The sequence below is a fragment of the Notamacropus eugenii genome, chromosome 3 (genome assembly GCF_028372415.1).
Source record: "Notamacropus eugenii isolate mMacEug1 chromosome 3, mMacEug1.pri_v2, whole genome shotgun sequence".
NCBI lineage: Eukaryota > Metazoa > Chordata > Mammalia > Diprotodontia > Macropodidae > Notamacropus > Notamacropus eugenii.
The window spans coordinates 139,717,578-139,730,115 of record NC_092874.1 but is presented as its reverse complement, the minus strand read 5'-3'; the positions used below and the strand labels follow the sequence as shown (position 1 = coordinate 139,730,115).

General features: G+C 35.3%; 1 protein-coding gene across 1 annotated transcript in view; it reads right to left on the bottom strand.

Moving 5' to 3' along the window:
• Positions 1-10,441, bottom strand: part of PPP1R3A (protein phosphatase 1 regulatory subunit 3A) — a 71,495-nt gene extending 61,054 nt beyond the window's left edge. The window contains exon 1 of the mRNA XM_072652993.1: positions 9,648-10,441. Within this exon, the coding sequence (XP_072509094.1) occupies positions 9,648-10,441 (794 nt within the window). The remainder of the gene's footprint in view (positions 1-9,647) is intronic.
• Positions 10,442-12,538: the final 2,097 nt, after the last annotated feature.

The following is a 12,538-nucleotide window of genomic DNA, read 5'->3' as shown; positions in this document are numbered from 1 at the left end:
AAAGAGAATGATGTAGATGCTTAAGGGGTTCATTAATGAACTCAAATTTTTAAGTGACATGTAGAAGAGGACAGGTAAACTCAGGATAAATTGAAAGGATTTGAGGTCTTGTGAATCAGTGACAGGAAATCCAATGTGAGTTTATGTTTACAATTCATAAATACTAAAGAAAACAAAAATATCTTTTGTTGTTCATTCTTTTAAAGTTCTGTTGGGAACAAGAGGAAGACTGCCATGGATGGAACTTCCCGCTTGGGATGAATGGGGAAGAAATAAATGATTTCTGAGGGAAAAAAAGGAATTCCATAACTTCTATTTCATGCCTGTTTTTTCCTATCCAAAGAAAATTATCTGTAGACTAAGGATGACAAAACAAAAATATTTCATGGGAAAAACTAGATATTATTTGAATTTTCTTCTAGCTCTAATTTCTATGAACCTGTTGCTCCATGAATTGTGGTCCTCCCCACCAAAGTGAAATGGTACAAGATCACTAAGCTGCCTGAAATGAATTAAAATCCCCTGACCCAAACTATGTCCCAGGGTTGTTGAATGTGATTGATGAACACATAAAAATGACATTTAAAAATGTTTGGGCTATCCAAGATCTATATGCAACCAACAAATGTATAAGATCAAAGGCCATTTCTCAATACATATGGGGTCAAAGGATATGAACAAAAAAGTTCTCAAAAGAAGAATGCACACCATGAACAGCCATATGAAAGAATGTTCCAAATCACTAATAATAAGAGAAATGCAAATTACAAGCATGAGCTTTCACCTCACAGTCAGAAAAGTCCCACTGATGACAAAAGATGGGAATAGTCAATGTTGGAGTATTGTAGAAAGACAGGGACATTAATTTATTATTGGTAGAATTGTTGATTGACATCACTATTCTGGAAAGCATATATTTATATATATATATATATATATATATATATATATATATATATATACACATACATACACATATATACACACATGCATATACACATATATATATATTCCCTGTGACACAGGGATTCTGTTAGACATATACCCAAGGAAATCATTAACAAAAAAGTTTCCATATATACATAAATATTATGACCAAACAAGAGATACAGAGGATGTAAAATGGATAATTTTGATTAAATCAAATTCAAAAGGTTTTTCACAAACAAAATCAATGCAACCAAAATTAAAAGGGAAGCAAGAAACTTGGGAGGTTAGGGTAGAATTTACAGCAAGTTTTTCTAATAAAGTTCTCATTTCTTACATATATAGGGAACTGAGCCAAATTTATAAGAATATGAGTCATTCCCCAATTGATTAATGGTCTAAGTATATGGACAGATAGTTTTCAGAAGAAGAAATGGAAGCTATCTAGAGTCATATTAAAAAATGCTCAAATCACTATTGATTAGAAAAATGCAAATTAAAATAGGTCTAAGATACCACCTTATACCTATCAGGTTGGCTACTGTGACAGAAAAAGGAAATGACAAATGTTGAAGGGATGTCGAAAAATACAGATACATGCACTGTTGCTGGAGTTGTGAACTGATCCACCCATTATGGAGAGCAATTTAGTGAAACTATCCCTTTTCAGAATAATGTTTTTAAATGCAGAAAATAAAAGAGCGGTGCAATACATATACATATACACAGACATGATTGCAAATGAAATTAATTCTATTAAAATCATTTTCAAAATATTTTTAAAGCAAGTTCACAAATCTCACATTAAGAAGGTTTTATTCCCACTTTACTTTTCCTAAGACAGACCACATCCAAAAAATGTCCAATTTTTCATGTCACTTTCTCAGAGACATGTTAGAAATATTGATAATCCACTAAGTCTCCAGAGCATAGCAAGTAGGATGGTAAAGTGACTTAAAACATTGTTACAAGAGTCTCTAATACCATTTAGCCTGAACAAGACAGAACTTAGGTGGAACATAACAACATATTCAGATATTTAAAGGATTGTCATATGGAAGAGCTTTGTTCTTTTTAATCCCAAAGGTCAGAACTAGGCTCATTGGAAGGAAATTATAAGAGGAAACATTTTAGCTCAAAATAAGGAAAACTTCTTAACAGTTAGACCTATGCCAAGATAGGACAGACTGCCTTGGAGGATAGTGAATTCCCCATAGCTGGATACAAACAGAGGCGAGTGTTGATATAGATGGAATTCATACTTAGGGTAAGAATTATTCTAGATAATTTGTGAGGATCTGAGAAGGCCCCCTGTTTTCAGATAGATAGATACACATATGTGTGTATAAATATGTTCATATGTGTGTATAATTATGTTTATATATGCATGTATGTGTGCACATGTATACACATATATGTATATGTGTAAATAAATGCGTGCATTTGTGTATATATATATATATACCACTAGCTGACTGATAGTCACCATTAGAGTTTCACTCCTTTATGTGAAAGCATTGTCCACTATTAATATTAATACTTTATCAGTCATTAACTCCTTAATATACATTAACTTATTATCCCCTGCCACATGGCAAATAGCTGAAAATAGCTTTGATAGGAGAGTGTGCAAGGATGGGTTATGGGGAAGAACAGTCTTGAGTTGGATTCCAAAGCATGAAGCATGCAGATAATGGGTTCCCGGGGATGGGAGCAGGAGGGGGAGAGGTGGCATAGAAAGAAGACAGAAAAATGCCAAAAACATACATCTTCATGTATTTGCTGACTTCTCTGCTTGGAATGCAATATCCCAAGGCAGTTTCATAGGCTCTAGGGAGTGTGATGCCAGAAATGAATTTTTGTTTTTAGCTCCAAGAATGAGCATTTAGCTAGTGGTTGCAATAAGCTAAGGGAGTGTGGTGGCAGTGGGGGGGGGGGGGGGGGGGGGCGGAGCGCTGTTTTTGGCTCTACTCTCCCTCCAGGGTTTCTAATCAACTTTAAGACAATACCAATGTTTATAGATCTGGAGTGGACCTTCTCTGAGCAGAAATGTATTAGGGCACTTGTGGGTGCCTATCAAAATAGAAACTGGAGGGCAGTTTCCTCAGTGCCACAGGCAGGGCTATCCCCTGCCTGCCAACTGGAAGCTCCCAAGACACCTGCCATTGGCACGTTCTCTGCAACCTCATTTTCTGTTCTGCTGCCTAATGTGGCTTTACTGAGGTCAGGTTTAATAGTCAGACTTAAAGTCAGGAGAAATCTGGAATCCTTATCTTGTTTCTAATATTTAATGACTATTGGGCATGGACTAATCAATTAAACTCTATTAGTTTCTGCACTTATAAAAGGGAAATAATAATACCAGTAGCACTTGATGACAGGACTCTAGGAACCAAATGAAAAAATGTATGTAAAACACTTTTCAGCTCTTTTAGTGCTATATAAATATCAACTATCATCATCATCGTCATGTTCATTTTGTTCTCGTATGGTATTCAATCAAAAACAGTCCTGAGACAAGGACCTCCCTTGATGAACCAAGCAAAATTCTGATACCATTCCTTTATATTTAATGTCCTATAGACTGTAATACATATGGATAAAATAATTGCTTTTTGTAATTAAGAAAATATCAAGATGTTAAGTTCACCCTATATAGACTCACTGAAAGCATCCTAAGTGCAACTCCACTAGCAGAAAGGACAATTGAGATTAGATATCTCATCCTCTTTCCACATGCTTCTGATCTCCTCTGCTGGGTCTCTATATTTCAAAAACTTTTTGTTTCATGTATCTTGGAGATTCTGAGTTTTTGAAATGGAAATATCTACCAAAGACATTATTCTTAAATTTTTATGGAGTACTGTTACTTGCCTGGAATGCTCTGCCCCTTGTCGCTGCTTCCTAGTTTTCCTGGTTTCTGTAAAAACTCAGATCAAATCCCAGCTTCTGTAGGTCATCCCTCCCCCACCCAGTTACTAGGGTCTCCCCCTTTAAGATTACCCTCACATACTCTGGAAATATCATTTATATACCTAAATCCTTATTAGCTCCTATTAGAATTTAATCTCATTGACAATTGTTTTCTGCCCCCAAACTACCTTTTGTATCCCCAGATCTTAGCACAGAGCATGGAACATAGTAAACACTTGATAAATTCTTGCTGATGGATTGATGGAGTTATTATCATCTAAGATTCCTTCCCTTTAAATAGGCCCTTCTACCAGGACTGAACTGATCCCAAAGTGAACAAATCCTTGAGTCTGCCTTGAACCTATCTACACCTCCTTGGATAGAAATTGCAAAGCATTTAGAAACCTACAATCAGTAAATTCAGAGTCAGTAATTAGAATATACTGCATGACCATGTGCTTTCGCCTCCATTTTCCAGTTTCGTCATGATTTTACCACTCTGCATAGGAAAACTATATTTTTAAATGAAATTGTTAGATTTTTTTTCTTTTTATTGTTGACTCTGCTTGTTTCTATGCCTTGCTTCTTAGGTTTATACTGAACATTATCTTTGACATTCATATCACTCAGGGATTTCTTTACTGCTCTCTGTCCATGCTTTTACACCCCACCTTGTATCCATACTACATAATTTCTCTACTTTGAAATTTTCTAGATTTGGTTCGTTTAAGAAAAAAAATATTGTGGTTGAAGCTGAACAGACATGTTTTTGGTGACTAGAACAAGTGACGTCCTATCATAGACCACCCTGAACCACAGATTCCACTGATAACAATGCATTCTGCACATTCCATGACACCTGTCTTAACTAAGAGAAAATGTAACCTACATATTTCTTCTAAATTTATTTATTTTAAGTCTGTAATAGATTCCTTCATTTCCATTGCAAATCAGCAAGGCCAACCTTGAAAAAGGTGAAGTTTTCTTTGGCATTTTCCCTTTTCCTCTATGCTTCTTTGTGTTTCTGATTCCCCCACACACACACACCCACTAAATAACTAAGCTATGTTTCATTTCCAATGGGTTTTACTCCCAATTATCTATCATATTCGGAAATGCTCTGATGAATTAGATTCTTTACTATGGCTTTACTCATAATTGCTTCAGGTGTTATTCTTCTCAGGGATATTTGCATTTTAATAGAGGGCTCTTGAAGAATGAAAAGTCCTTCAAGGCCCAAAAGGAATGAAGAGCTTTAATTGGGAACACTACAGGCTTTGTAGAAAGCAGTGGGTGACATATTTGAGGCACAGTAGAGTCTTCTGAAGTATTTTCCTCCATTGGGCGGATGATATTACACTTAACCTGCTCTTAAAGATCATAGGGTCAGAAATTTAAGCTGGAAGTAACCTCAGCAATAATCTTATTCAGTCTGTTGATTTTATAGACTGGAATTGAGGTATAGTTAGTTTGAGTCACTTGCACATGGATAAGTCAGAGAGTATCAGAAACAGGATTTGAACCCAGGACCTCTGAATCCAAAGCTAATTCTTTTTTCACTAAACCTCATTATCTTCTCAAGACAGTCATATATGTTTGTATACATTTCATTTACATCAGAATTCATAACATATTTTTGTATCTACTTCCTGAAAGCATCATCTAAGTCCATTTGACTTGTTCATATAGCAAAGACATGTCTATGAAGATTGGCTCATGACCTATATGTCAGTTATCAATTAGCATTTATTCAGCACCTACTATGTGCTAGGTTCTCTTCTGAGTCCTGGAGATACAAAGAAAGACCAAAAACACAACAACAACAACAACAACAACAACAACAAAAAACACTGAACATTCAATTTAACTTCAGTGCAATTAAATGTCCTTGATTAAATACCTTAATGCCCAGGATTTTAGTAACTGTATTTTCCTATCTTTCTTCATTTTTTTAGTCAATCCAAAGCAGACAGACCAGCAAAAAATAAAATAAGCTGTAAAATAAAAAACAAACTGGCCATGCCAAAGTGGAGATGTGCAAGTTTTGGCTTGAGAATATCTATATTTGTAGATAATTAGTTTGCAGTTTCATATACAATCACTTTTTTCCTACTGTATTAAGAAAATGCTTAACTTCATAAATTTAAATTTTTTTTCATTTTAAAAGTTTAAATTTTAAAATGAAAAAAATTTTAAAGGAAATATAGTACATGGCAGAGTGACTGGAATGGCAGAGACTATTCCCTTCTCTACGTGTTGCCCCATTTCACTATAAACTTCCAAGTAGAGATTGTTGACACTTTCATGAGGGACAATCTAAGAGATCCCAAAAGGAAATACAGTTTAAAAAGAATTGACATTCCTTTTTAGAATCCAAGCAGATATTACTGCTTGTGGAAGAGATCCCTCATTTTGATTTTAACTACTGTTTATAGACTAGAGTATCAATTATTTGGCTCCATGCACACAGGCGTACATGAAGTAAATCTCCCATGCTTTTTTCTCTTCTAGAAGGAAGTGGCCAATAAATTGATCTCTTTAGATGCTATGTAAATATATCACTTATTTGTTTTTAGTCCCGATCTATAATTTCACCAGCGTGGAGAATTCCCAATGTGGAAATTGACTCCACTGATGCAGATCAGTAACTTATCTGTAACATACAATTGTGCAGAGTTCCGTTGGTGATTAAGAGTTTGAGTGGCATACAAAGTACATAAGAGGGGCAGCTAAGTGGTGTAGTGAATAGAACACTGGCCCTGGAGTCAGGAGGATCTGAATTCAAATATGGTCTCAGACAGTTACTAGCTGTGTGACCCTGGGCAAGTCACTTAACCCTGATTGCCTCCAAACAAAAGTATATAATAGAGAGAAAACTTGAATTCAGATCTTCTTGACACCTAGACAATCACTCTGTCTACAGTGCTTGTCTGCCTTTCCTAGTAACAACTGTAAAGTTACTTTCACTAATGCAACAACAACCATGTGTCAAAAACAATAATTCATTTGATCAAAGTAGACTAAGCTCATCCTTCTTTTAGGAAACTATATTACATTTTGTGATATCACACTAATAAGGTAAAAGGATTTTTTTTCCCTGACAAAGCCCCTTGCAATGGAAAGCAACTGTAATTTTCATTTTGAAATTTGATAGCACTCTCTTGTGTGAGTTTTAGGAATATTTGAAACCCATTGCATATAAATTATATTATGGAAAAGCTGTATAAATATTCTATTATGGCACATGCTGTTCTAAGGATCTGTCAGGATTTCCTTTATACACTCCATTTTGAGTGGTATATAAATCAGATGTAAAAATTCATGTTGGACTGAAACTCAGCACAGAAAGCCTTCTCCAGAGGCAAATGTTTTTTTCAAAATGTGGTTTGAATTATATTGGTCATTTTTAAGTTATAGAACTGCAGAAAATGTATTTGTGGGTTTGAGGGGGAAGACTTTTTTTCCATTTTTATAACTCATTAGGAAACTTTACAGGCCTTCAGACCATTTTGTGGCTTAGGACTCAGGTTTTTCCCTAAAGTGATATTAGGACTTGAATGGTGGTGTCTGTTATAATTCAATGATAGCTCTTCTGAAAAATTTCTCTCTTTCTTTCTCTCTCTCCACATGTATGTGTATATGTGCAGATGTACATATGTCTGAATGTATATGCATATGTACATATGTATGTTATGTATATGTATACATGTGTATGTATGCACTTATTTTTATCCTAGATACGCTTATTCATTCCTTGGGCAAAACTTCAGTTAGTATTACTATATAGTTTTCTTCAGTGAAAAAAAAAAATAGAAATAGGTTAAGCCTGAGATGCCTTTTCTTTGTTCTTGGCATCAAGTCAAGTTTGGTAAGCATAGAGAACTTCCGATCTGTACCAGATTACAGCAGATAATGCATACACTTTCAAAACCACATTTTAATCCTACGTAATAATCCACTTGGTAAAATAATATTTTGTTTTTAGCCCTAAGAACTGTTTCCAAAGTCCTGTTTTTCTGAAAAGTAGCAAGTTGTAAAATGCTAAATAAATATCTACTCATGAAGATCTCGTTGAATGTCTCAAATATATGCAAACTTATAATGCCGAAGATATGTATTATGAAATTTTGATCATGATATTATCTATGTTTCAAGAATTCCATAAATGAAGATTTTTTAAGGGAGGGTTAACCAAATCTTATGGTGAATGGACAAATAATCCTCTTAGCATACACAGATGCTATAACTCTACTTTTCAATTTACAGGTAACTTTACAATGCAGATTGGAGGGAACTTTATTCACACTTAACAGAGCTGAGTACAAAGCACAAACCCTAAGAAATCTGAGGGAGAAAACACAAATGCTTCATTGTTGCAACTATTTTAAAAATAATAGACCATTATTTTTTAAATCAATGACTTCTATCTATACAGCACTTTCTGCTTTTTCAGGTGTCACTTACATTATCTGGATGAATCTTCAAAAACTGAAAAACTAGATGACAGAGAGGTTGTGATTCATGACTATTCACACAATGTTAGTGACAGAGCTGGAACAAGAGCCTGTATTTTTTAGCACTAAGTACAGTGCTTTTTCCATAGCACAATTTTCAACATGGTTTGAAGGCACACTCCTCTCCCACATTAGGAACTGACAGAATGGACAATCTCAAAAAACAGTCAGATCAGTGATTTATGGAGCAATAGTTTTATTTTTTATTTGGGGACTTTTCTAGCAGGAGCTGAGGAAAAGCAGCAGTAGACTAACCTTCCCTTTTTAAAAGGATGATCTGGTAGCCTGATACCATGGGAATTTAATCAATCTATGGTATGGAGGTAATAAAAACCAGACATTCTTTATTATAATTATAAATGGGTTTTCAAGTCTACTAAAGATGTTAACAGCTCCCAAACATAGACCAGTATATCTGAATTGCTTGGTCTCTGTTCATTTTTTTAACCACATTTAGCTTATTGTTTGTAATTTCTTTAGGGATGTATTTACCATGATAGCCTATTACATTTTAGTATGTAAGTACTATACTGACTTGCTTGATCACAGTCAAAATTCTTAGATACTTCTACCCATCACCTCATTGTGTCTTTTTCATTTTAATATTGTAATCATTGCTCTCAAAATATGACTAATCAGGGACATCACTCAAATGTTCCTTACAAATGAACTAAAAAAGTCACTCAGAAAATTTATCTGTTTCAGGTTTTAAGCTACATTATAAGATTGTGGGAAGTAATTTTTTTCCAGTTGGAAAACCAAGTAGTATTCAGTTTTTGAAGAAATCTTTTTCATTTATTTAAGTTTCAGAGTACACTTTTAGGCACATTGACTGGGAATCAAAGGACTTATAGCTTCATTTATCATTTTTACATGTGAAGGAATTAAGTTTTATATTAGGGAGCAGGGGGGGAGCACCTACAAATTTCCCAGTCTACCTTGAATCAGCCATTGGTAGCACTGTGAGATCTTAAGGGATTAAAAATATTTGGTGCTCTCTCTTGCTTTAGACTCCTTCAGAAAACTGTATCAATTAACAGTGCACATACTCAGCTTCCTGCTCATCTTCTACCATACATCTATATATTTTCTTTATGATTTAGAAGAGGTATGCTCTATTAAGTAATAAGACTTTGAATAAAATGAACATCATTAAAATCAAGTAAGGTTTTAAATACATATCATACAATACAGTCTGAAGTACAATGACTATTTCTTTTAACTAGTGAAAAATGTATGACATCAAATATTCATGCCTCTCAAGACTAAAAAAACCATAAGATGTAACCTCACCTTGATTTTACCTTTAAGCAGCCTCTTAGCTGTTTGCTAGTTATTACTTCCCGTGATTTTTCAGGATCTTGCTCCCTTTCCTTCTTTTGACAGATCAAGGTATAGTTTCCGCCATTATTGTTTGACCAAAATGTGCCAACAGAAGTTTCATAACGTATACAAAATTCAACTCTAGCGCCATCTTTTTGATAAGGAGGAGTCAATGAAATCTTAAAGGAGAATTGATCAGTTTCACCATCACAAGAATTAGGGACATACTCTGCTAAAATATCATAATGTGTCTGCCAGTTATCTAAAGACATTCTAACATATACTAACTTCTCAAAAGAAATATTCAAAACTCGGATAGTGCCCTTCATACTTGTAACCCCAGGTAGGAACTCCGTCGACTCCAGGATTGCCTTCTGAAGCTGCAGTTTCTGCATCAGCACTTCTTTTGAGGCAGGTAAATCAAACAGTGGAGACAAAGTATATTCCTCTGTGTGGAAAACATCATCTCTTAAGTCAAAATGTGATGATGCTCCTGGTAACTCCCAGCTGTCAAATTCTTTAACAGATACAAGATTGAATCCAAAGGTATCAGCAAAGGAAACTCTTCGTGAACCTGAAGTAGGAGTATCCACATATGGATAATCTGATTCAGAAGAATCAGAGCCTCGTCTCCTTGGGAGAGGGGAGAAGCCAGGCTTGAAGGTTTCTTTAATTTCTTCATCTTCAGAAAGGGAATCAGATAAACTGGGAACTTCTAAAAAGTTATCCTTGTTAATCTGTACAGTTTCTTCAGAAGGCTCCATTGGGCTCTCTGATATAAACCAAGGGAGAACTGGACAACTAGTAGCAACTGATATTTGAGATACTGAGATTTAAAACAAGGATAATGTTACAGTTGACATTGCAGAAGGGAGTCACACCTAAAAATAGAAGCACTGGCGTGTAAACTATGCTGGCCAGTTTTCCAAAGGCCTTTAATTTGATCACATCAATGTTACTCTGTCCAGGGTAAGCTTCACATTTAGTCCTCACTTTTAAAAAATTATGTGTTCATCTATGGACAAACCCCCAAAGTGGCATTTTGAAATCTGAATCTCCCTTGTTAGAAGTCTGAAAATGTGTCACTTGAACCAATTTCCATTAGAGATGAAACTGTTCATGTTTGTTGATGTTTGGTTTGGTTTGTTATCATACTCAGTCGTGTCTTGGATGAAATCAGTGCATCTTTTTGGCATACGTAGAGGCCAGATGATCTCTAGGCCTCTGCTACACCCTGCTGTAAATTAGGCACCAATCTAAATCAAACCAGTAAGCCTATATATTTTTTTTAAAGTCATGGGAGCATTCATTTAGAGCTGAATGGAACTCCAAAGCCATCTAATACAAACACCTCATTTCATAGATTTGGAAACTGAGGTCCTGGAAAATGAAGAGGCTTTCCCAAGGTCACACAAGGAGTAAACATCAGAAGTGGTACTTGAACCCTCAGTCCCTGTACTCTTTCCACTGTACCAAGACTCTTCTTTTCAAAGAACTTACATTTTACCAACAAATAAGTACATACATGAAGAGTGAAAGAACATTAACATGTAAGGGAGTCAGAAAAGGCTTTCCACATTTGGAAGTTACTATTAAGTCTTTTGGGGTACATACATAGGTATTGTTAGGTACTAAGTGCTACTGTACTTTCCAGAGGAGTACATTTCTCAATAGGAAGTACCTACTTTGCACCTGGAGAGAATCTGCTTGAATATGTTATTTTTTAAAAAATTATTTGATTCCTTTTAATTAATCTGTAGGAAAATGCATAAAAATGCCATGAACTACTTGACTTCAACATATTAAAGATGCTCATTGGTAAGGTGAACTTGTCCCTGAAAGGAATCAAGTATACACAATGTTCAGCTGATTTCCAGTTGCCGCACCATCCTGCCAGTCACTCAGGTTTGAAACTTCAGTCATCTTCAATCTTTTGCTCTCTGTTCTCACCCTTAGTGTCCAGTCAGTGGTAAAACTCCTGTCAGTTCTAACTCTGTTATAGTTTTCAACTTCTTTTCTTTAGTCGCATAACCCCCACTCTAGTTCAGACCCTCATCACTTTATATCTGAATTAGGGCAACCACCTCATAATTGATTTCCCTGATTCCATTTTCTCCTTTATCCAATCCATCCTACACACATCTGCCCCCCAAAAAGAAAATCACCCTTCAGCATAGGTCTGTGTCACTCACTGTTAAATAATCTTCAATGAATCCCAACTGCCTATGAAAGAAATACAAAGTCCTCAGTTTGGCATTTAAGTCCTTTACAATCTGGTTTCAGCCTTTCTAGGCTTCTTTTACATTGCTTCCCTTATTGTACTCCTCTAATACAACGCTACATTTCAGTCAAACCAACCTAATTTTTATTTCCTGAACTCAGCATGCAATTTACCATCTCTATGCCTAGATTGGACTACCTTCTTATATCTGTCTCCATAGATATTTAACATACTTTAAGACTCAATTTTGGTGCCCTTCTACAGGAAGCCTTTTCTGGTCACTCTTGTGGTTAATACTCTTACCTTCCTCAAATTATCTATTTATTTGTGCAAATTTTGTATCTCTCCATAGAATATAAATTCAATGAAGGTACCGTCTGTTCTGTATTCCTAGCACCTTGTACAAAGTAGTTGTTAAGTAAATGCTTATTGAATTGAATTCAAGTCTTTCATATATCCCCAACACAACAAAACTAAGATATTACTCTGTGTGACCCAATAAAATACTGGAAAAGAGGTTGTCATGATGCTATACAAGTTCTTATTCCCTCCTTACCCCATACATATAACATAACACACCACAGAGAGACATTCTCCTGAAACCTTAGTTCCTATGACCAGCTATTATCCAAGGTATCTG